Source organism: Aulonocara sp. 'chitande type north' Nkhata Bay, linkage group LG18, assembly GCF_057382095.1.
Source record: "Aulonocara sp. 'chitande type north' Nkhata Bay isolate Kocher_YH1m ecotype deep benthic linkage group LG18, A_spYH_male_GT1.1, whole genome shotgun sequence".
Classification (NCBI taxonomy): domain Eukaryota; kingdom Metazoa; phylum Chordata; class Actinopteri; order Cichliformes; family Cichlidae; genus Aulonocara; species Aulonocara sp. 'chitande type north' Nkhata Bay.
In genome coordinates, this window is record NC_141361.1 from 19,289,367 (window position 1) to 19,313,779 (window position 24,413).

The 24,413-nt window shown below is 40.1% G+C and overlaps 1 protein-coding gene across 2 annotated transcripts in view; it reads right to left on the reverse strand.

The window, feature by feature from the left end:
* Positions 1-24,413, reverse strand: part of LOC147308389 (laminin subunit alpha-3-like) — a 60,453-nt gene that overhangs the window by 6,796 nt on the left and 29,244 nt on the right. The window contains exons 20-69 of one of the 2 annotated variants that reach the window (XM_086270672.1): positions 24,259-24,358; positions 23,990-24,146; positions 23,240-23,378; positions 22,937-23,079; positions 22,700-22,803; positions 22,453-22,609; positions 22,005-22,168; positions 21,737-21,845; positions 21,550-21,647; positions 20,864-21,062; positions 20,577-20,703; positions 20,174-20,322; positions 19,622-19,737; positions 19,169-19,380; positions 18,839-19,043; positions 16,550-16,694; positions 16,314-16,454; positions 15,687-15,848; positions 14,148-14,249; positions 13,972-14,055; positions 13,647-13,877; positions 9,692-9,805; positions 8,893-9,011; positions 8,719-8,799; positions 8,503-8,603; positions 8,347-8,400; positions 8,097-8,248; positions 7,619-7,729; positions 7,424-7,526; positions 7,054-7,215; positions 6,744-6,940; positions 6,359-6,475; positions 5,958-6,112; positions 5,661-5,802; positions 5,437-5,536; positions 5,241-5,357; positions 4,969-5,139; positions 4,689-4,840; positions 4,369-4,560; positions 4,141-4,289; positions 3,843-4,008; positions 3,620-3,747; positions 3,199-3,343; positions 2,994-3,089; positions 2,689-2,846; positions 2,476-2,593; positions 2,246-2,386; positions 1,996-2,126; positions 1,653-1,787; positions 1,394-1,514 (exon numbers count right to left, since the gene is read on the reverse strand). In XM_086270672.1, coding sequence (XP_086126798.1) covers positions 1,394-1,514; positions 1,653-1,787; positions 1,996-2,126; positions 2,246-2,386; positions 2,476-2,593; positions 2,689-2,846; positions 2,994-3,089; positions 3,199-3,343; positions 3,620-3,747; positions 3,843-4,008; positions 4,141-4,289; positions 4,369-4,560; positions 4,689-4,840; positions 4,969-5,139; positions 5,241-5,357; positions 5,437-5,536; positions 5,661-5,802; positions 5,958-6,112; positions 6,359-6,475; positions 6,744-6,940; positions 7,054-7,215; positions 7,424-7,526; positions 7,619-7,729; positions 8,097-8,248; positions 8,347-8,400; positions 8,503-8,603; positions 8,719-8,799; positions 8,893-9,011; positions 9,692-9,805; positions 13,647-13,877; positions 13,972-14,055; positions 14,148-14,249; positions 15,687-15,848; positions 16,314-16,454; positions 16,550-16,694; positions 18,839-19,043; positions 19,169-19,380; positions 19,622-19,737; positions 20,174-20,322; positions 20,577-20,703; positions 20,864-21,062; positions 21,550-21,647; positions 21,737-21,845; positions 22,005-22,168; positions 22,453-22,609; positions 22,700-22,803; positions 22,937-23,079; positions 23,240-23,378; positions 23,990-24,146; positions 24,259-24,358 — 6,872 coding nt within the window. Of the gene's footprint in view, positions 1-1,393; positions 1,515-1,652; positions 1,788-1,995; positions 2,127-2,245; positions 2,387-2,475; positions 2,594-2,688; positions 2,847-2,993; positions 3,090-3,198; positions 3,344-3,619; positions 3,748-3,842; positions 4,009-4,140; positions 4,290-4,368; positions 4,561-4,688; positions 4,841-4,968; positions 5,140-5,240; positions 5,358-5,436; positions 5,537-5,660; positions 5,803-5,957; positions 6,113-6,358; positions 6,476-6,743; positions 6,941-7,053; positions 7,216-7,423; positions 7,527-7,618; positions 7,730-8,096; positions 8,249-8,346; positions 8,401-8,502; positions 8,604-8,718; positions 8,800-8,892; positions 9,012-9,691; positions 9,806-13,646; positions 13,878-13,971; positions 14,056-14,147; positions 14,250-15,686; positions 15,849-16,313; positions 16,455-16,549; positions 16,695-18,838; positions 19,044-19,168; positions 19,381-19,621; positions 19,738-20,173; positions 20,323-20,576; positions 20,704-20,863; positions 21,063-21,549; positions 21,648-21,736; positions 21,846-22,004; positions 22,169-22,452; positions 22,610-22,699; positions 22,804-22,936; positions 23,080-23,239; positions 23,379-23,581; positions 23,730-23,989; positions 24,147-24,258; positions 24,359-24,413 lie in introns of both variants that reach the window. The other variant, XM_086270671.1, reaches the window with a different exon arrangement.

Sequence of the window (24,413 nt, forward strand, 5' to 3'; positions counted from 1 at the left end):
TAATTATTGAATATGAAAACCGAGTGGACCATGACCTTTTTTCAGAACACAGCATCTTCACCATTTAGACCTTTTAATATTTCTCTCTCTTTTTTCTGGCTTATTTTAAATGAAGTGTAGGGTGTAGTGTCAATTGATTATTATCCTGAATTTAAACCCATTCAGCAGATGAGAATTCATTATTCAATAAAATAATTGTGGGTTGAAGGTTTTCAGAAAATGACTAAAGGCTAATTTTTATAGTGAGGGTGAGCATACGAGGGCAGCTGTGATCACAAGAAGTAGTGTGAGTTTCGTGATTTTGAAGAAAGATTTGAATGTTAATGGTACCTAACGAGTGAGCTCTACATATGGCGTGGCGAGGCACTCTCATCTAAACCCAGGATATGCTTCTGTACTCATTTAGTTTATACAGTGTACATCGACACACAAAATGTTACAGGGCTAAGGTGGTCCACATCAGCCAGGGTTCATGTTTGGTGTGTGTTTTAAACAGCATTTGAAATATATCATTTGGCCTTGTGTCAAATACCATAAATAAATACGTAAACTTTAACAGCTAAACAGGAGAATTTGCAAGAAAATGCTGATGAATCCCTGTTGTTTTTATTGGATATTATCAGTGTTAAAGGTGAAAGCAGCTGCTAAAGCATTATGAGCAGCACTTCATCATATAAGCGAGGGTGCAATATTCATCATTTTCAATAACGAGTCATAACTGTGCATCAGTGAGTTAGTGGGAACATGCTTGTGAATGATTATTAGAGTGTTACATGGAAGAAAGAGAAGAGACATGAAACAATTTCAAGGTTGTTATTAACAGATTTGTAGATACTTAAATTAAATAGAGTAGCAACTTTGAAATACAATACATTTTGTAATTATTATGGTTACTTGAAACATTCATGCCATTCATTTCATGCAAGTTTTTTTTATTTTATTGAAGTACACTGGAGATGAACGGGCTGGTGCATAAGCTACATAACACTGTGGTTTGCAAAGGCAGTTTTTCAATCAGTATTAGATTCTTGACAGCATCAGCAGGTCTTAGGACTCCTTCTTCTTTATCTCTGGAAATGAGGCAGCAAAATATAACGTGAACATTGTCAACAAGGTGAAGACAATTAAAGCAATTTTCAAAAGAATATTAAACTTGGTGTAACTTACATCCAAGGAGAGAAATCAAGCTTCACATGTTAATAAAGTCACATTTTTGCTATCACATTATATGGCTTTGTTATATGGATTTAAAAACATGTTGATCTGGTTTGTAAAAAGGGAAATCATTTCATCCAAATCTATGGATTTTCCACTTGTGCACTTAGTGCCGTTAACACACCAAACTTATTCAAATGAATTCGAGTGTGTGTGGACATGTAAAACAATCTCTCACCTTCTTAGAGTTACGGTCCAGCATCAGTTGAACGGGAGACAAGGGAGAACACACATCCACGAAAACCTTTCCGTCAGGCTTGAATCTGCTGAGGTCCTCAGCCTTGTACAGACTGGCTGGCCTGAAATCACAGGGAATCACCGTGAATTATAAAATAAAAGAAACCCCATTTAAGAAAATGAATATATATGACATGGCACATAACCACAGTTTGACTCCATAAATGTTTAAAGTATTTCAAACTTGTGGGGAATTTTACCGTCTTGTGTAGAGGTTGGAAATGCAGCCTTTGAAATTCTCATTTCCCAGGACGAGAGAGCCACTTGTGTCAGGTATGAAGTGGTCCCTGCTCTCCTCCTGCCCTTTATCCTCATCATCAATAACCATCCGGATCCTGGAAAAAGGTTTTGTACATGTATGCTTTAGAAGCATTTATTAAGAATATTTTTTCAAACTACATTTATGTGTCTGGTGTTCGCCAACAAGGTATAAGCAGCTGTGCCCACAGTGTCCTTATCGATTTCCAAAAACGGCACTCACTATAAAAGTATAACTAGTTGTATTAATTGATCATGAATGAAAAATCATTGCTTCCTCCATACCCTCCGCTTCTTTTCGTCACAGTCACGTAATGCCAACGCCCGTCATTGTACTGTTTGGTAGATTTCCACATCTTCTTGTTGAAATAGACAATCACGTAGCCGTTTTCCATTTTAATGTCAATCCCATTAGCCTGAAAAAATAGACAAGGAAACCATTTCTGTATATGATCTAATTCTACCTGTTGTGAAAAAAATCTGGTCTTTAATGTCACAGTTGCAAGAGATGTCAAAAATAAGTTGGAAGCCTGACCTCCTGTTTGTCTCGCAAAATAAGACCCTCATTCTCTGTGCTCTTAAATCCAAGGGAAATGGTCACGTCGTTATCCAGAGTAAAGCCTTCAAGGTTACCTGAGAGAGTGCTTCCTAAAGTGAACTCTGCTTTACGTACACTCTGTAAGTACAAAACACAGAACATGTCAATTTACACAGAACACGCTGTGATTTGTGCAGATATATAAATGCCAGTAACTGTCTTCATACCAGCGATTCCACAGGACAGCCTTTAATGATGCCCACTTTTTCATCAAGGGGCTTAAAGCCTTTATTCAGCTTCAGATTCTTCAAGCATCCTCTAAATGGCTGTATGGTGATGTTATGCCTTTATGGGAAACCAAAAAAAGTTATTCTCAATAAAGTGGGAAAACGTGACAGAACACAACACAAACTAAATGGAGGAATCATGCGTACACATACCGTTCCCTCAAGTGTTGAGGTGCACCACCAATATAGACATCTTTAATGTTTTGTGTGTCGAAATCAGCTTGGGCTTTAGCAGCTTCATTACCTCCCACACGCACTATGAACTGTTTCTTTGTTAGCACATAGACTTGTATATCAACCCAGTCTTCTGTCTGAAGAAAGCGAATAGAAGCAAAATTCAGTCAGACGACCAGTGCTTTGAATTGTAATAGACAAGTAATAGTAATTATCCTTAAGAACGTGAATGACTGCAAAACGTGAATGACTGCAAAAAAAAAAGATAAAAAAAAGCATCTTACCAGGAAAACCTTCTGCTTATTAGAAGCTGGTGTCTCAAAGAAAGAACTATGTATAAAAACGACTGCCTCCTCCATGGTGACATAGAAGTACTGGTCCTGTGAAACAAAGAAGGTAATCAAGTTCTTGCAAAGAGTACATAGAATTTTATTTGCAGTGTATCAAGATGTGTGTCCATTTTTAAAGTTTCACTTGAACAGAATTTACCTCACTTCCTATATATAAGAGTAGGCCATTTTGTGAGCGCGTATTAACGGACATAGTGATGCTAAAGGTGGTCGCTGTATTATCCACCAGCACTCGGCCAAATCCGGTGCCTTCGTAGTAGTCTGAATCAAGAGGTTTAACATACCTGTAATGGAAAATCAGTGAGACAGTTATTACTTATTGCTAAACTTAATGCCATTTACATTGATTAAGAGTAATAGCATATAGTAACACATGCAGCACTGTGCAAAAGTCTTGAGCCACCCGTGATTTCTTTATATTTTGCCATAAAGAACCAAGACGAAAGATATTAAACACTTGATTAAACTGCAAGTTAAATGGCAGTTTCACAAAATGAAATGCTGTGAAAGAGACACTGTAGTGTTTAGCTGCACACAATACTAATCATCATATGACGTACCTCTTGCATGGAGACCCCTCATTAATATTGTCTTTTCTTTTGAAATTATAGAGACTGACAGCTCTGTCATTAAGAGAGAAAAATTCAATGCAGCCTTTGTAATTGGGGTATCTGAAGGAAGCTGGAGGCTGATGAGGAGCAAAACAGGAAAAGGTATTAGTAAAATCCATGCTGCTGCAAAACCGATACATAGTAGTATGTTTTATATATCTGTGCTCCTTACAGTGAAGTTGGCTGGGTAGCCTCCAACATAGAAAACAATGTCATCGGGACTGAGATCCAGGAGATCCTTGGATTCTTGTCCTTGAGTGTCGTCCTTAATTGGAGGTGGGGATTCTTTGTTTGAGGTTATAGCTTTGGTAAGGATCATTTCTGCATCCCGGTAAATTCTAAATCATAAAAGGGAAAACAAATAATTATTTTAATCACATCTACCATATTGGCATCGTTAATACATTTTTTATTTATGTTGCCATTTAAAATGCTGACACAGCATTTATAGAGGGAAGTTTTCAATTTACCTGCGCAGGTCCACCCTATCAAATGTTGCAGGCTCAAGTCCAGACCTAGTGATGGCTCCCGTTTTTATCTCGTACGTATCTCCATTGAGGTTGTACACACCATACAAGTCATTGTTCCTCAAAAACATACCTATGTAGTTCTTTGTGGACTGAAAGACACAGGTTGTAAAATCAGAATAAAAAAACATCACAGCTTTGAAATGTTCATCTGCAGTTGGGAATACTTACATCTCTGTTGCCAAGGTATAACACAAACATGTTATCTTCTGTGGCCTGCCTGCGTCTGCGTTTTCCATCTCCCCGCCCTGAAGGTCTCTGTAGCATCAGAGATATGGTTGTGTAGGCTTTCAGATCATCCAGATTCTTTGGTGGATGAAGCTCCACATGACCATTACCTTGGAAGTTTATAGGGACTGTAACCTGTACAAAACACAAGGGAAAAAAAGGAAAAATGAAGCCCTGCTAGTAAAGATATTATACAGGGAACAGGTATATTTCACTTTTGCTAGGGAGGAAAACCCATAGCTGTATTTACAGAACAACCTTACCTTGTTAGCTGCGTCCCTGGCTTGTTCAATTAGATCTTTGAGCATTTTGATGTTTTCAGATATGTTGCTAATGGGTGAAACCTGTGAGGTCAGGTTCTCTACTGTTGAGATCTTATTGGTCAGAGATGGGATGGTGTTTAGCAAATTATTCACTGGAAAAACAAGAAAGGTGAGAGAAAAAAAAAGTAAACATTTTCTAAAAGTGCATTAAAAACTGGAGAAAAAAGGAAATGCAAAAGTATTGCTGACTGGGTCTAAAAGCAAATTTTCCAAATCTCACCTGTCTGGTTGACATCGTCCAATATACCGTTTAGGTTAGAGCTCCCGGGAGACACATTGATCTTATTAAGTTCGTTTCTCATTTTGTTGAGTTTGTCCATTGTGTCACTGGCTGTTTGATTGGCTGAAGCAGCCTTCTGCTTGGCCTCATTTATCTTAGCTGCAATGTCATCTGGTGGGGAAAAATCAAAAGCAAAAAATAGTTAAGTATCTTACATCTACCAGAAACACTTTAATGTGATTAAAATCACCACATGATTTGCATTACTCTACCTCTCGTGATGTCTTTTAACTGTCCCTGTGCATCAAGAAGGTCTTTCTCAAGAGCTTTCTTCTTCTTCTTGGCATCATTAATGCGCTTATTCAGGTCAGTGATGTTGTCAGCAGTGTCTGTTTGTAGAAACCGAGAATTAGCATCTGCGCTTTTGGGTTATTGTAAATATGATAACTTAAGAAGATGACTGAATACCATTAAGGTCTTTCTCTGCTTGCTCTGCCTCAGTCAGTAGTTCTTTACTCTGACTCTTCAGCTCTTTTGCCTTTTCTGTGAGCTTCTGGTTTGTTACATTCTAAATCAAGAAGAAAAAAACATGTTTTTAAACAACTCTGTATTCATTTGAAAATCCTTTCTAATACTGAATTTACTTCATGTCAAAAAGCATGCCTGTATATTTACTTAAATGTTTGACTTACATTTAAGGTGCTCTCTGCAGCAACTTTGGCTTCCTTAGCAGCTGCCTCGGCTGCATTTATGGCATCTGTGATATTCTTGTAGGCCTCAATAGCATCTTTCGCGTTGCGCACCTCAGTTCGTCCGCTTGCATTCTTCACGGCACTATTATACAAGATGTCATGGAAAGAAAACAACCCAGACACAGAGAGAATTATTTAATTAAACTTTTAAAAAACAAACAAACCAGGAAATCTTATATATCACACACAGCTGACTCCATGTCAATAAACCACTCATTAAAAATTTGGTTTACGTACTCCTCAATATCCTTTGCAATCTTTTCTAGGTTTTTAGCATGGTCTTCGGCAGCCTCCACGATGTCCTTCTTGGCCGCAGCCTTAGAAATTTCATTTACTTTCTTGGTCAAATCCGTCTTGGCGCCATCCAGCTGTGCTGCCAGCTGCTCATACTCCTACAGAGGAAAAGGGGCAGGTGAACGGGTGCAGGTAAAGTCACAATCCCACAAAACAACACTGACCTCACCCGCAAGCACAACAAGCAAAAACAGTGTTCAAGAGCTGAATGAAAGGTATGCTACATAGTTGAAATGTTTTGGTTCATATTATAAATCAGGTAAATAAAAGGCGTGAGAGTGCATAAATCTCAGTGGATGGAATATTTGAGGTAAAAAAAAAAAAAAAAGCTTTGCCAAATGTACCGTTTTATCGTCTAAGAGCATTTTCACCAAATCTTCTGTTTTCTGTAGCTCATTCTTGGCCAAGGTCATCTGGTCCTCGACTATCTTCCGCTCATTTTTTAAGTCTTCGGTGCGTTTCTGTGGGTAACAAAGGAATCACTTCAATTAGAGAGACTAGCTCTGCTGCAATAAAACATACTACAAGAGTAACACATGAGGCATTTTTACTGTGTTGATAATATCTTATATTTACAATGCGAGTCAAAGTATTACACAAGATATATTTAACTACTAAAACAAAACAAAAAAACAGCTTGGGTCTTTCACGCAAAGTTACAAACTATTAATTAACATGCATGTGTGGTCGTTAGCTAATTAGCTTCTTAGCACCTCTTTCATTCATTACCTGCAGATCTCCTAGTGTCTTAGCATTAAGGCCATTCTGGGCATTGGCATTTTTCACTAAGTCCGCTGCATCTTTCAAGGCCTTGTCCAGCTCTTTCAGCTTGGCTTCGTAACCCTCCAGAAGACCTCGAATCTGATCCGCTGCAGCCTCATTTTCATCACACTGCTTACTTACATTATTTTTGATGTAGTCCAGCACTGAAGTATAAAGAATAAATAATGGGAATGTTATTTGACGTTAATGTTTAACCGTTTCAGTATTCAGAATACACGTGTTATAATCAGGTGCTTCTGGGATTTTACTGTCATACATTTCTTGGCTTCATCGCTTTCTTTCTTTGCAGCGGTCATCTCAGGAGTGAAATTCTTGTCTTCCATCTCTTTCACCATTGTCTTAGCTTTTTCATAAAGCTGAAAGTTTTCAGCAGGCACATCACCCTTCTTATCCTCATTCTCAAGTTCTTTCAGGAGATCTTCAAGCAAACATAACCACACACATATGCAGTTAATATTAAAGGACTGACAGTAGCATTAAATCAGAAAATCATAGAAACTAGTGAACCAATTATAAACGGAACAAAGGACAGAGTAGGGGGACAAAAAAAAGTTTAAAACACAACAGGACAGCGACAAGAAAAGGGACAGAGTTTAGCTTCGAAACGAATGTAATGCTCCTGTTACCTTTTATTTTCTGCTCGATCTTTGATTTCAAATCCTCGGCTCTCTTGTGGGTTTTGTCAGCATCTCCGACTGCATTGTCAGCCTCAGAAGCCCTCTGGTCAGCCTTAATACATAACACAATCCCACACATTCACACACAATTCCTGACATATCAGCACATGAAAGAATATTAACAACGTATTAGGCATCCTATACCTTGTCTTTGAGGGAACGAATGTCGTCTTCAAGAGTGTCCATGTCATTTTCCAGCTGCTCAACTTTGAGTTTTTCTGTATTGACGTCAGAGCGGAATTTGCTAACAAGAACCTGCAAAAGTTACAGTAGCAAAATGTGATTTCAGTGGCGTCAAGTCAGATACTGAAACATGAGGCAGATGAGATTTGTTTTAAGACTTGTTCACTTGTGCCTGTGTATATGTGAAACAAAGGGAGCAGACAAATGTACCACAGAAATTATAAGTGGAAGAAAAATGACAAAAACACCCGTCAATGGTCTTTAACTGTGGAACAAAACATACTTTCACTGGTTATCATTATCATCTTGGAACATATTCCCATTGTGTACCATATTGTTTGTGTTTGTGTGTATGTATAGTGTGCAAAGGACAAATTCCAAACAATCCAATGGCTCTCTCAGAGTTATATGCGGGGGCTACAGTACACTAATGTGTTACCTTGGTGTCTGCCATAGCCTTCTCCAGCTTTTTCAGCCTGTCCTGAGAGGAGGCGCTGGCAGTGGCATTGCCCAGCTCAGCCTTGATCTTTACCAGGTCATTATCTAGCTCCTCTAAGTCACGTAATAAAGTCTGGGCGCAATTATCACACTCTGAAATACAAAAGCAAATGCAATTAGCAAAGAATCAAACCAAATTTAATCAAATAGCATGCCACGCCGTACAGCCTCGAATCTTTCTTTTAATTCACCTTGGCATTGTTCATCTGTGGTTGTGTCTCCTGGCTCCAGTGCATTCTTGCAAACTGTGAAAAAATAAACCCATTAAAAACCACATATTTAAAAATTAAGCCTGACATGATTAAAATGTAGCTTTTTTTTTTTTAAATTAGGTTCCACAAACTTACCTCCAGTTCTGGGATCACAGCTGTTGCCATTGCCAGCACAGTTACAGGGGCGGCAACTTCCACTTGGGATCAGTGGATCGCCATAGTAACCAGGAGCACACCTATGGGAAAGAGATTTCAAAAAAAGAATAAGAAGACAAATTAGAAATAATCAGCAGTGTTTTAACCTGCACACAATTATATAACAGCCTGATCATTCTATGCAGGGACACTCACCTCTCACACCTGCTACCAGCGTAGCCTGTTCTGCATATACACTCGATGTTTCCATACACCTCTCTGCAACCTACCGCAAAACTGCAGACCCACAAGGAGATTAATTTTTGTCACTAAATTATAAGTGCAATTGTAATATAGCAGTTTAGGCTTTGATTTTTTTTTTTAACTCACTTCTTTGTGCTAGTGGTGAATGGGCATGGGCACGCTCTGCACGTCCTGAGAGCTGCGTCTCCATAGTAACCTTCTTTGCAGCGCTCACATCGATCCCCAGCTGTGTTGTACCGACAGTTCTGAAAAACACATAATGTACCCATTAAAACAGGGCAGAATGAAGATCTAAAAAGATAATAGTGGATATATAATGTGTGGAAAAAAAACCTGTGTGTACACAGCAGCTAGCATTTGACAGACATGTTTATCTCCCGGAAACCAAGCCTTTTTTATTACACTGGCACAGAAGCAAACATCTGAGGGGCAAGAGGGAAAAAAAACATGCCTCTGCTAAAACTATCAGTAGTGTGTTTGATTTACTTGTTGTGTCCATTTGGCTGTGAATGTGTGCATCCACGCATGCATTGTATCCACAAGCCCAGTCTTGAGTGTGTTGTATCATAATAATACAACAAAGCTTAGTTTAGGAAGTGCATTAAGGCAAATCTATCTATGTAAAGTAAGCGAGGAAGTACAAAAAATGGGAAATCAAATAACGCATAACAAAAAATTCTTTAGATGGTGATTTTTTTTTTTAAAACAAACACAGCAACAACTGAAAGGAGGCCGGGTTGTGCAATAAATGTGTGCCAAAAGATGTGCCCTGAAGGTGAGAGGGTCTGGACTCTGACTAAACGATGCATCACAATGGAGTCAGCTGGGCTGAAGTAGTCATTCTTGGTCGTTCATGTTTGTTGCTTTCTGCGTACCAGTGGTCATGGAGTCATACCAGGAGGTAAGAGTTAAGTGTATTTCTTACCAGGCACCGCCCTGTCCTGTCTTCACACTCATCGGAGAGACCGTTGCACTCACAGGCAACACAGAGGGCCAGGAAAGGACTGCTGCCATCTTTGTAGTAACCAGGCTGACATTTCTGAAGAAGAAAAACACAAATGCGAAGACATATAAGTACATCTATATTTAAGGCGATTTTATGTTCAAGGAACTTTGGCAGTATACTTAAAGTTAATTCTCTAATATCATTAAAACACAACATCATCGAGTATACCTTTGATAATATACTGAGAAATATGAGGGGAGGGCAGGGAAATTTGGTAATTTTTGAAGAATTATTTTCAAAAATCTTACTCATTAATTTGCAAACTACCATTAGTTATTAACAATTTTAAAAAATCTGTTTGCCCATATTTCATATCATATTGCACACCTTTTGGACAATATGGAAAAAACCCTAAAACTCAATAAAACACCGCAAACATGTTGTCACACAGGATGAATGTAGCTCTGTTTGGTGTCAGGGAGTGTGAAAATTCAGGCAGAAATTAACTTTCAATCTTTAACTTTTAACCGTTATTCTGATATCATTTGGATTAACGGTTAACTCTTAGCACGCCCTTTGGGGTCAGAGATAACAGTCTTCCAGCGACTAGGGATCTACACTTGACACAGTGTAACCCAGAGTAAAAGTATAAATAACATATCACACCCTCTGATTTTTTACCTGAATCTGAGAACTGGCATCACTGTCATCAATAGAAGGATATTGAAGCATCTGTCCTCTGTCATTTATCGATGGATACTCAATCCTCTGAGTTCCCCGGTCGGTAAGCTTAGGGTATTGTATCCTCTGAGCCCATCTGTCATGAAGTCTGCTGTGCTGGGGTGGATCTGCTCTGTCAAAGGGCCTGTGCCCAGCGCAGCAAAGTCCAATAAAAGTCCAATATATCAGGGTCTGGAGCAGAACCCTTCTACGCCAATATCTATCCATATAGCTATCTGACATTCCCAGTGTTTAGTCCGCGTGAAATAATCTGACACCCTTTCCCTCTGCCTTTTAAATGGAAACGCTCGCACTCAACCGCACCGGTACAAAGAAGACACACCCATTTACCTGACTCAGCCTCTCAGCTCAGCATGAGTGTTTGCAGACACAAGAACACACAAGTGCAAGTGCTTACATGCAGTGTCTGCCCCATTCCTGCTCTTATACGCACACGCACACACAGAATGGTTCAAGACACATTTTGTAGACATAGAGATATTCATGAAGACTCAATGTTTTTAAGTTTTCCTTTTCGCTTGTTATTTTAGGTATATTTGGAATAAACTATTCTATTCTATTCCATTCCATTTTTTTCTATTCTGTTCTATTCGCAGTGAAAAAATGGGTGTAGGATGTGAATGCCCACAAAAGAAATCGGATGTCATCACAGAAAAAAAGAAAATCACAATATTGCTGTATTTACTTCAAAGTTAAAAGGCTGTGGTAATTGAGCCTTTTACTTGAAAAGCAAGTAAAACATTCAGCACGGTATTACCATTCAGTAATATTCTCTGTATACGTGTGTGATTTATAAGAGGGCTTTTGCAAGAATACATGACCAGGAGGCTAGTTAGACATCGATAGACCGCACCTGAATCACGCTGCACAAACACACAGCAGACACAACTAGGCGTGCCGGCTGTATTTACAGACACACGCATATTAGGTGCACTAAGGCAAAATCACTCAGGTTTACGAGTAATGCTATGTTGCTATGCAACACACCTCACACATCAAGGCGAGGCTCGTTGTCATATAGCCTCTGGGCACATGTAGTCAACTTCCTATCAACACACCCAAGATGGTGGATCAAGCACACACACACACGCACACAGAGAGGGGGGCAGTTAGTAATCTATCGCAACAGCACTTCAACAAACAAGCAACATATCTAAAGCTTTTCATTTTTTCCCCTAGTTCACATAATATGTGTTCTCCTTTACACGTTGTTCTCCCCTTTAATAAGCTCTGTTATCATGTTTAATCCACTCCTGGGTGGAAAACTGCACACAAATCAAGTTTGGGAAGCACAAACTACATCAGCCTCTGGATCAACTCAGCCTCCTTTCCATTCAAGGAAGGATTTCCCTTCTACATTTCTCTGCGCTGTATCCACACCAGCGATTATAATTTTATAATCACAAATATTATGTCTGCATGATTGCGCGACGTATCCCAGCCCAGGGCTACATAATTTTTCTGCACAGCTCTCTGGATGTTATTTTCCATCAAATTCCACCCTTGTACATTTTTCTGAGGTAAAGGGTGCGGTTCTTGGCCCAGACATGTCAAGGCAGCCTAGAAATATGAAAGGAGGCCCAGCTCTTCAGTCAATGCACTCCTCCACACTTTCTTGCTTCTTAAACAAATGTTATTGTGAACTAAAGCCAAAATAAAAGTTAGAACTACGTGTGGAGAAACATCTTAGTTAATTGATGAGCTACTGATGTAGTTGCTCATCCCAGCTCATGAGCGATCACAAGTGTGAATCAGAATCAGAATACTTTATTGATCCCTAAAGAAATGATATAGTACAGAAGTACAGAAAGAAAGTGACATGTGTTCTTGTCATTGATTCGCTGTATTGAATTCAAATCTACTGAGAAGTTAAGGAGGCTTACAAAAAGCCAAACTAATCTCATTCACCATCAAAATAAAATATTTCAGTGCAAAGAAATTCCGGAAAAGCTGGGACACTGTTTGAAATGTAAATAAAAACAGATTTAAATGATTTGCAAACCTCATCAAGCCATAATTTAGTCAAAATAGAAGATAGAAAACTTATCAAATGTTTAAGTGAGACATTTTATTATTCGAAGAAAAAAAATGAGCTACTTTATGGCAGCAACACACCTAAAAGAAGTTGGGAAAATGAGCTGATATTTTTCGTGAAATAGTAAAATGTCTCAGATTAAACAGATTGTGTTCTATATGTTCTATTCAAATGAATAAAATACGGAATTGTCAGATTTGTAAATTATTGGGTTCTGTTTTGTATTTGCATTTTACACGGTTTCTCAGTTTTTCAGAACTGGGCTTGTATCACTAGATGATTTGTAGCAACAATGGCCGGGAAAGCATAAAAATATGTTAACTCATCAATGTGTCATTGATCATATTACTCATGTTGCCTTAATGATGATAGGAAAGTCCCAATCGTGCCTTCCTTAATATTAGATTTAACAGGATACGACCGGTATGGACTACATATACAAAAGCTATATTTCAATCACATCATTTGGTATTTCATGACGTTTTTTCTTTATCATTATGTGCATACAAATTTTATCAACACTGAGAATCTGATAAATCAACTTTAAATTTAACTGACTTGAATTGAACATTGTTCAGTACATCAGGAGTGAAGATTTATTAAGGTTAGGGAGTGAAAATGGAAAAGTGTCCATAAAACAGCAAATTTGACCTTGTTCAGTGGTTCGTTCAGTGGCTCGTTCAGTGGGTCTTTCAGGGGGTCTTTCAGGGGGTAAGGGCCCAATGTGTGTGTATGTGTGTGAAAATTCAATTAAAGAGGTGATCATCTCTTTTATATGTTCAAGTGCATAGTGTGGAGGATGCCATAAGGCCTTGAGGCAATCACATGTAAAACACAATATTTATGAGTGTTTTAAGTTGTAAATCAGTCAGATTTGACCCGAACGTGACAGGAAGCCAAGGAGAATGCAAGACTACCAAATACACTATGTGGATAAAAGTACAGGGCCACCTACACAATACACCTAGAGTAGCTGCCATGGAAATCCATGCCATGAAGCTCCCAGCACATAGTTTTTGTGCTGATGTTAATGCGAGAGGAGGTCTGGAACTCTGTAGTTACTGTGTCAGCAGAGCACTGGCAACTTTTAAGCAAAGATTAAGGGAGGTGGCCCAATACTTCTGTCCATACAACATATTTGATCGCCTTCAAACTCACCTCACAGGAGTCACCAGTATACTGAGAGGGGCAGGAACATTTCTCCACTAAGTTACTAGGACCTCCAGTCCCTGAGGTTGTGGCCCCTTCTAGGCCCACCTCACCCAAGCTGAGTCTCTGGCTCTGGGTGAAGTACAAGGCTCGGATTCTAAGGCCCACCAGACCAGCCAAGACCATCATCAGTTCCTCTCTGGAGACAGGCCTGTTGTTGATAGCGTGTCGCCAGTTCCCCTGCAAACAACACAAAGTTTACAGATTTATCCTGAGAAATCAGTATGGAGAGAAAGAGAAAATAAAATGGTTATAAGAAAGTGTAGTCCTTTACCTCCAACATCTGTACTCTGCCTTGATAGAGCCTGTCTGGAAGTGGAGCTTGTGGAGATGTGTGGATCAGAGTCATGTTATGACCCTGAGGAAAAAATAATGACATGGATAAATACACTGCCACTGTAACCAAAAAAGAAAGAAAGAAAAGAAAAGAAAACTCCTAGCATTACGTACAGTTAGGACAACATCAGGTCTTTTCCCAATCGGATTCATCCCCTCACTGGGAATCCCGAATGATTTGGACTGGTAAGTCAGGAAACCACCGTAAGATGAAACCTAAAAAAGGATAGAGACTTCTGTTAGTTAATTTGGAGAAAAAGTTGCATATAGACGGTTAGTGTAAAGGACATTTTAATATATATTCAACATAGATCCTTTTCAGTTGGGAGGTAATGGTGTCACGGCCAGGCGGACCAGCTGCACGCTGATCAGCCCTCTCTGTTTCTCTTCCTCTTCTCTCTCGCCGGGGCGGAACTCACTGTGGGTTCATGCCCTTGGCCCACGCCCTCGGGAGATGAGACCCAGGTGTCTCATTAAGGGGAGCAGCATTTAAGCCAGGAGGTGACTGCTGTTCGTCGCTGGATCGTTGTCTACCACGCGTTAGTAAAGTCAAAGCTACAGCAAGTTTAGTGAAGAGTGTTTTCCTCTGTGCATCGTCCTTAACCCTGTCTCCCTGTCTACAGAACCTCTTGGATTTTTCCCCGTGTGTTTCCCGTGTGGCAGTGTTGGAGTGTGAACCTGTGATCGTGTGAGTGGATATTCTGAAGAACGTATGCTTTCCCTTGGACTTCCCTGGAGACCCCTTCTTCCCCCACTCAGCTGTATATAACACCCCCCTGCACATTCTTGTATATACACCTGGTGACTTGTAAATAAACTCTTCTTGTAAGCATCAGTACCGGAGTCCTGCGCTTGAGTCCTCCTTCCAACCGTAACAAATGGTTAAACTTGTGATTTTTCAGATATCATATATCGTCATATATCATCAGATAGGCCTTTTAATTCCTCCTTTTAAATTGTTTAAGATTTTTGTTTAGAGTTTTGTTGATGTATGCTGACAGCCTTTCTGCACTTCTTCCTGTCTTAGCTGACAATGATGATTGGTGGAGAAAATGTTCCTTTAGCAAAACCAGCAATACAACAGTATAGAAATACCTAAAAAGAATATAATAATACTATAATTAAAATTAAATCATGTGTGGAAATTTAAAAAAAAACAAAAACTGGAAGATGCAAAAATGTGAACACACCTGAAATATCGACAATGATCCTTTACTCCAAAACTGTATATATGCACAACAATTATCAGTGAATTGTCATATTCAGTCATGTTAAAGAAGTTTAAAACATGAACGCAACTGGGTTGCCGGATTCTTAGTATGGATCTTGATAATTATAGGTTTACTTTTCAATAGTCAAAGTCAAGGTCAAAGTCAAATTTATTCATATAGCATATTTAAAACAACAACCGTTCACCAAGGTGCTGTACAATAAAGATAATTAAAAGAAATAAAGACACGGGGTGACATGATAAGAGTTCAGAAAAAGAATCATAAAATTAGAAGATTTGAATAAAACAGAGTTTTATTCAAGAATAAAAAAACTAAAAAACATCTTTGTGGAAATGACCTCCAGTATCTGTTTCTCTGTTTAGACAGCAGCACATATTCCCAATAAACAGCATTCCTCGCCATGACGTCTCCACTGACTCACCCTGTTTCCCAGATAGGACAGTGGTGCCACCCAGTGTAATGTTTGAACTGCGGGAGAAAGTTCCTGGATATCTGCCACCACCGTGTTACTGGCTTTGTTCAACACAGATGTAACCTCCTCTCTGTCGGGACTCTCCAAACGCCAGCCCTGCATATCAACAAACTAATAACAGAGAAACGTAAGAAAAAAAATAACTGTGTTTTCCAGATCATTTTTGACGGTAATGTTAGTAAAATGAGTATTATCTGTATTAGTAAAATAGGAGCACACTGATGACTTCTTAAACAGAACACCAGATTAGCAAAGTCGATAACTCCATTTCCAAGACAAGCTTGCAAAAAGGACTTTGCGCAAGACACGGGTGGATGGGTCAATGAGTTCATCCAGTAACTTTAGAGACACTAACAAGAAAAGCTCTATTATAAAGGCACCCTGTTCACAGTAAAACCTGCATCGCGTGGTGTGCATTTGATCTGCTTTACCATAGTTGTTCCTTTTGTGATCAACACCAGCTTTTATTAAAAAACCCATTGTTTGCCACATAACGTCTGTCAGCCAAAAGGCGCTGCAGGCAGAAAATTTTTAAAGGCATTCGTAGACATGCAGGAGCAAGAAAAGCCAACACACCTTCCCCCTGCGTTTGCTGGAGCTCTGACACTGGTCAGTGACTCCAAAGCAGAAGCAGCTGGTACAGCCGAGAGGGTTTGAGGGGTCAAAATAGAAGGACCTTTCCCGACAAGTATCACACCTGACCCCAGCAACATTTCTCTGCAAACGTGGCGGCAATGACAAAGAGAAAGTCAGACAAAGAACACTAAGAAACAGGGAGTTCTTAAATAAGACATTTCATTTATTGAACCGACCTTGCAGAGACACCTTCCTGTGTCTGGGTCACACACATTAGATGTAACTCCACCTTGATTACAGTCACAGGGCAGACAGTCAGGGAAGCGATAATAACCTGGAGCACAGCGATCACACTTCCGGCCTCCAATCCTCGGCTTACAACTGTGTAAAAATGCAGAGACATAATCACAATTAAAGATCTTCAGTGTACATTTGAAACAGAAATGGTCTCTGAACAGCTTGTATGGCAAAGAAAACTGTATGTTTACATCTTATGCATTGCTTTACACTGCTAGCTCCCCATTTCTATAAGAGTGAAAACAGTACTGTGTAATTGTAATATTCTATCAGTAAGGTCTGGATACCTTTAAAATAATCTTTGCATAGTTTTCAGTTCTCACAGCAACATCTATGGAGTTATTCAAGGTAGTTGGCAAGCAAGTTGCTTCAAACATCATTAAAAACTTACAGTTCACATTCTGATTTGATTTAGAGTTTAAGGCAAGAATGAGATGTGTTATCTGTTAGCTTGCGTGGTTGTTTTCATCGCTGTACATAGTTGTTGTTTTGCTGGCTATATGTTTGGACTAGATATGCTGTTGCACAATGAGTTTTTACGGACATGAACATGCTCTCTGATGTTATCACACTGCATAAGAATCTAAACACCTGAAATGCCTAGAGCTTTTTCATGTTACTGTTTTTGACAGAAAAGGAGATGTGTAAAACAACATGACTGGACCGTGAACTGTGAAAGTCAGGGCTGACACCAATGTTTAAAATAACAATTTAAACAGCCTATAGCTGATGCTCGTGCTGTTTTTGATCATTTTGCGTAAAGAAATTAAAAAGAAAATTAAAAAATAAATTAGGCTCTTTGTCACATACTCATGATATCAGCCCATACCAACATTCCCCTAATGTACTGCTGCATCTGTAGACGTAACATCTCATTAATCATGATGCTGTCATGCTTCATATCTGCTGTTGGAAGCTGCAGGTCAGATTCCAGTCTTTTTTTGTCACCACTCAAGAATCAGTGCATGACAGATTGTTACTCACAAGGGACAGGCATTACAAGCACAGCTGTTTAATAGAGAAACTACACAATCACATAATTAAGAAGAAATAGTTAATTATATCTATCCACTTTTATTCCATTTATCCAATTCAGGGTTTGCGGGGAAACTGGAGGCTATCCCATCCTGGACACATCACCCAAGCACTCATTTACACCTGCAACTAATTTTGAATCAGCAATTAAACTAACTGAAACTAATGTCTCTGGACTGTGGAAGCAAAGTGGAACACCCAAAGAGCACAGCTGGCAAGTGGATTCAAACCTGTGCTGTGTAACCACAGCAGCATTGTGCTGTGCTCCTGAAATATATTGGATGGATGGATGGATGGATGGATGGATGGATGGATGGATGGATGCATGGATGGATGGATGCATGGATGGATGGATGCATGGATGGATGAACTGTCATGATCCTGGCTTTTCCAGCATTTTCAGCTATGGACTCACTTTCCTGTTTGATATTTTCCGTTCGACTTTGTTTTAGTTTTCAGTTTGGATATTACCTCTGCCTAGGTTATGTTTTCATCCTGATCTTGTTAGTTGTTAAGTTTTGAGTTTTGGAGGCACCGTCCAAAGACACAGGGGAAAATATGGCATGAAGTGACACAGTGTGTGCCTCTGTCTTAAGTGGATTAAAAAATTGCTAAAGTTGTTTCACATCGCTCAGAGGAACACATGTTTATAGATGCATCCCTACTGAACCCTAACAATGATTCTAGGACAGAACAGCAGCTAAAATAACTCAAATGTTAACCCTTTAACACATATTGTATCATATCTGATTTGAGTTTTTGAGACTTCTACATCATCAGTATGTTGGGTTTTTGGGGGGGTTTCTTCCTAAAAAAACTTCCATAAATTGCACAATACATTTTAAGCAATTTTAAAAAATGGTACATGTAGCAAATACTATGCAAATAAAAATCGTATGTGGAAATTAACATTATTTTTTAAACACATTTGGCTCAAACTCTCCATTTTGTTTTTTAATTAGAATTTTTTGGTAATTATTTCATATTTCAGGCTTTAAGGGGTCAATGATATGATATGAAGTATTTAAAGACTATCGCATGAGATCATAAGAACAAACCTCAGCTTCCATTTATCCTTAGTTAGCAACAGAGCTGGAAAAGTTGCTTTCAAATATGATTTATTTGGCCATTTACAAGGTAAATGCAAATATGGTAACCTGCACAGTTTGCTCTTCGTGTAGGTTTCAGCTCACCTGCACTGACCAGTATTGCGGTCACACTGAGCCCCTGCATTTGCAGCGATGCCGCTTGGGGAGCATTCACAATTCTCACAGCCCAGCAAAGGGTGGTAGCTGAAAGTCTGATTCTGACACACATCACAGGCCGGTCTGACTGTCTGAGGAGGGCAGATGCAGCGTCCTGTCACTTCGTCGCATAGTCGGCGGCCACAATCACATGCTGCGCAGAGAGGACCGTAATGAGGACAAAATTAGATGCAAATTGTATTTTGAGAGTAAGTAACAAGGAGTGAATGATGACTTAAAAAGAAAAGAACTACAAATCAAAGGTAAATGTTGACTCACGTCTGCAGTAGGGAAATCCGAAGTATCCAGTGGCACACTTTGTGCACTGCCGCCCAATCACATGCGGCCTGCAGGGACACTGTCCTCCAACTGCATCACAGACGCTTCCTGTAGAGCCAGATGTGTTACAGTCGCACGGCAGAGCACCATCGTTATATGCTGCAGCAAGAGAGCGGGACGAGTCTCTGCAGAACTGGGAAGATGTTCTTGGGCTAAAGTGACACACACAAAGATTACTTTTAAATACAAATGTGGTTTTATACTCAAACATGACAGCTAGAGGGCACCATTTCCAAAAACATTGGTGTTTTGAAGGCTGTTACCTCAGCATGGGTAATGAAATATCCCATATATTAATATCAATATATTAAAACCATCAGCTACATATCATCACAAAAAAAACAAACATGTCAAATTGTTGAATGCTTATGTCATTATTTGTTGGATACCTACTCAATATAGAACCCTTCTTCTCGGCACTGCTGTATGAAATCTTCAGATTTATCCAGAGGTTTCTCTCTGAGGAGCTCTGGGGTGTAAACGCTATCAGGTACCAACATGATATAATCCTAAATAAAAGATAGAAACCATGTCAAAAACAATCTCATATACCTTACATCTTTGTTTAAGTAATACAGAGTGATAAAGGATTTAAAGTTATTTCGGCTTTTTTATTATTTGCTTCAGCTTAATGGAGAAGGAAAATTAAAGCACACTGAACAGTACACAATCATGGCCCAACCTGCCCCCTGCCTTATACAGCCTGGAAGCTTAGCCTTTATAAACCCACAAGCCACTGCCAGGTAGAATACAGCCGTTTCATTGTTGTTGTTGGGGATATGGCATAACACTGAGGAGAGAGGACCTCAGGATGCCAAGTCCTCAACCTGAACAACACTAGTGCAAAACACAGGCTTCGCATGCCTTCAGACTGTAAACAAGTATTTTTATATTTCTCGCTCATTCAGTTCCGATGGTGTTTAACACATAACACAAAACACTGACCAGAATCAGAGTCTTTCTAGGTGGCACCCTCACAGAGATGACGGGTAGCTGCCAAGGATTTCTCTCAAAGTCAAGGGCAATGCGCCCATCAGCGATGACTACCTCCCTGCATCCTGAGACTGCTGGGCAGAACGAAGCATTTATCATGCCTGCAAGAAAAGGACATTTTAAATGGGTAAAGAGAGAAGACAGGAGGGCGCCGCACAGTGACTCATCACCCTGTTAAAGCCATGTGGTGGAGCTGATCCAAGGCCTCTGCTCATTTTCTCATGAGCATTGGAACTTTATCTGCTCTTAAATAGGAATCAACACCTCTGTGGGAATGATTTCCCAGTCACTGCCAAAGTAAAGAAAAAACATCTAAGGGGAGGCAGTAAGGACTTCATTCCTCTCTAACACTCACCCTTCCATTCACGGCCCGCGTCAACTCGCACTTCCACAGGGAAGGAGATATGTTCAGGCTGGTGATAATGCACTATTATCACATACCCGCCCGGAAGAGGCACATTGGGGGTGAAAGTAATCTCCGTCTGTGAAAAAAAAAAAACAACATGAGAAAACCTGAATGAGTGTCTTTTGGTAAATAAATAAAAAAAAAAACAAAAAAAACCAGCAGGACAGCACAAACTGAATGTTTTGGGGGCAAAGCTGCTAAATAATTCAACCAGCTGAGGAAGGGCACAGTGATACCTGTGGGAATTTAAGTAGTATCCCATCACACTCAGGTTCACGGACAGGGATCACCCCAGACTGTCGTCTGTGCCTCCAATCCTCAATCTCTCTTTGTTGGGGAGCCACAGCTGGTGTGGACAATAGCTGGCCATCGCGGGCTGCATACAGGATCCAAGCTGAAGTGGGTTTGTCAAACTGCCTCGGGACACAGTGCCAGCTAAACACAGTAAACAAGAATTCAGCTTCAACATGTTTTCACTCTCATATTATTTGTTAAGAATATACAAAAAAATAATTTCATCGTGATACAGAGGCCAATGTTTATAAAGTATCTGAATGATTTTAGAGGCTCAGCAGTGCGGAAGACATTATTGCGTTCATTGTTTTAAATTTGTGGGCATTTTTACGCTGAAGTACAACAACTGCAACAAGTCAATTCTAAGTATTTGTTTGTTGGCTTATTTTTCCCTTCTGAGTAGATTTCCTGTTCTCTGCTCAAGGTGACGTGCACAGCAAATAACAGAGCTCGACACTGACAGCTGGAAAAGCGGTAACATCCAACCCGCTCATTACATTCAGAGACGATTTAGTATGAGAGAAGACTGAGTTAGACTGTAAGTTCAGCCTGAGGTAAGTGAGCTTGCCAACCTCAGGGAATGCATACAATCACACCTGGAAAACAGCTGTGTCCGTTCAAGACTTACGTGTCTTCGGTGAAGCGACCGTGAGTGGAGACGCACAGGACTTTAGGGTCTACATACTCAATGGAGAACTCATCTGCAGGAACCGCGTACACTTTATACTACACAGAGAAAAAGATGTCTTTAAAGCTCCATGTTGCTGCCTCGATATGAAGCTGTGACGCATCTTTTGGGCAAACTTTTCACTTACCAGAAGGAATGATGCTGTGGAGGTCTGCAAGAGGACTTCAGTCCTGTGACTTAGCTGAAACACTGCTACTTGGTTTCTGTTGTCCACCGCCACACTTCGACACAGATTGCTGCACGGGTTAGGAAACACAACAACACGTACATGAAACGTGCACATATTATTTAAGCTTCTATCTCTAGGATATTGATAAGTATTCAGTTAATAAAGACCTAAATCAAATCAATATTACTACAAGTAATGTTATCAAAGCATCAAGTGTGGGATTCACCTGAAGGCACAGCTGTAAATATTAGCCCTGCCCATAACCGGGTCAACTGATTGTCCACTGATGAGTATGTTGACATTTTGGACAGTGTCCACCTCGCTGGCATACTCCAGAATAAGCATGTATGGCCCAGAATCAGGTACAGGCAGGCTGAGCTGCAGCTGAGACTAGAGGAGACAGAACATTTATTTAAGGGAGCCATTCAGGCATTTTAGGATAATAAAACTGAAAAACATAAACCGCAAGAAGAATAAATCAAACATCAATATATAAGATTGATTGATTATCATTGGGAAGTAAGATCCAGTCTATAAACTGAACTGCAGTCTCGCGGTTTTATTCCGGACTTTAGCGCAGATAAAGGGAACCTGTTTTTTTCTTTTAATAGCTTAACCGTTTTTACACCGCACACGCAATTTTTACACTAACATTCATCTTTAAAATACTGAACCTGTCTCCCATTGAGAGCAGCCATTTCAGGGTGATCAGGGGTGAGGCGCCGCACACGAGCCTGTCTCCTCTTGCGCCCACGCCGGGTTGTGAATTTTCCCTGTGAGCCCAGTGTGGAGCTGAAGCCATCCAGGGCTATGTGCTTATACAACAGACAGCTGAGACACACGCACACACGCAAAAAGAAAAACGTTAACAATCTACCAACAACAAGAAAGATGAGAAAAATAGTGGAGAATGAAATTTACTTTTCATGCTTGTTTGCGGTGGGTAAATATGTGCATGGCTGAGTGATCTTTTCCTGCAGGAGAGGCGCTTCATAGTAATCCTGGGGTAGTAACACTAAGTAGTCCTGATAAAGGCAATGACACAGAGTGACAATACATATATATATTGTTTTTTTAAACTTGCAAAACACCACATGACCAGTAATTTTCCACTTTTAAAATGACATCTATACATCAGTGATTTCTTTATAAACTTACCAGGAGAACTCCTTCTGCTCTTATGTGCATGATCCATGTCCCAGGAATCAATTCAAAGGGCTCAGCAAAGCCGTCTCCAGGCACAGTGAGGAAGGATGGGGACGGACTAACGGGAAATATTACTTCTTTACTCTGTTCTGACCCTGCAGAGCACCGAGCACAGATGGCTTTAATGTCAGACACTGGCAAACAGACATTTTCCAAATCAAGACAGCACGCCTGGATTTAGAATGCATGACGGGTTAGAGTTGACATTTTAATGGTGAAATATGGGAGATGCTTCCATTTCAGAGGCAGCCTTACCTGGAGTGCCTCTGCTATTGGTCGCCTTGATGCTAGCAATCACACGGGTGCTGCTGGGGTTACTGAACCGCAGAACAACACGGAACAAATGCTGCCTCCCATCTTTCGCCTCAACATGCACTGTTACTCTGACTTCAGTCTGCGGGGAGGACAACAACACACACAGCTGACTGCGAGGGTAGGGGTTTGAGTAGATGACGAAGGAACAACGTTAAAGAAAAGCAAAAGTTAAAACTGAAGTTAGGTGGATGAGAAGTCAGGCAATGAGAGAGTATTAATCAACAGGCAGCAAGCAAGGTGAAGAAAGCATAACAGGAGGAGCAAAGCAGACCCTTCACTTACAGTCACAGCAAGACTGATAGCCAGTTTCATCCACCACCAAGATCCAAGCTCGCACTTGTGCTCTCCCCTTATGTCGGGGGGTGGCGTAGTGCATTAGAATATGGAAAGGTCCAGAAAAGCCAACAGTGAGCATTAAGATCACCTCTGGCTGAAGAGAGAGAGTGTTAGTGCTAAGAGAGCTGATGTCCTCAATTGTGTATCAGCACTGAAATTACAAAAGGCTGTGCACTCAGGTGAAGATTATTTGTGCTGTGGCAAAAGCAAAAGAATCACAGTGGTAACAGAGAAAACTGGAAAAGGAAAATTGTGATAATACAAAAGTGGCAGACACTACTAGTCTCATGTAATTTATACAACAATGGCATTAAAGCATCCGATACATTAATGCACAAGTTTGAATGGACGAACCTGTGCGGGGGACATCACAGCGTAACCTCTCCAGCTGAAGTCTGGGAACTCCTGGGAGCTATAACCAAAGCGTACTGGTCTGGAATTTGGTGAGGTACCATCCTCCACCTCAAACTTCAGCTGGTGCAGAGTGGGAAAGTAGTAGCCAGGTGCTGGCCTGGTAAAAAAAAAAAAAAAAAAAGTTAAATCGTTTGATTAAATGCTGCAAATATGTTAAAAAGAACCATTTTCATCCCAATTTAATGACATTAAAATCTGCCATGTCTTACTCGGTGCATTTATGGCCAATGATATTCCTCCGACACTGGCACTGTCCCGATATGTCATTGCATGCCATGCCAATGGCACCACCTATATCGCATTGGCAACCTTTTGAGGGAATAGAAAAAAAACAATCATTTTCTACATCAAACATGTTCCTTTA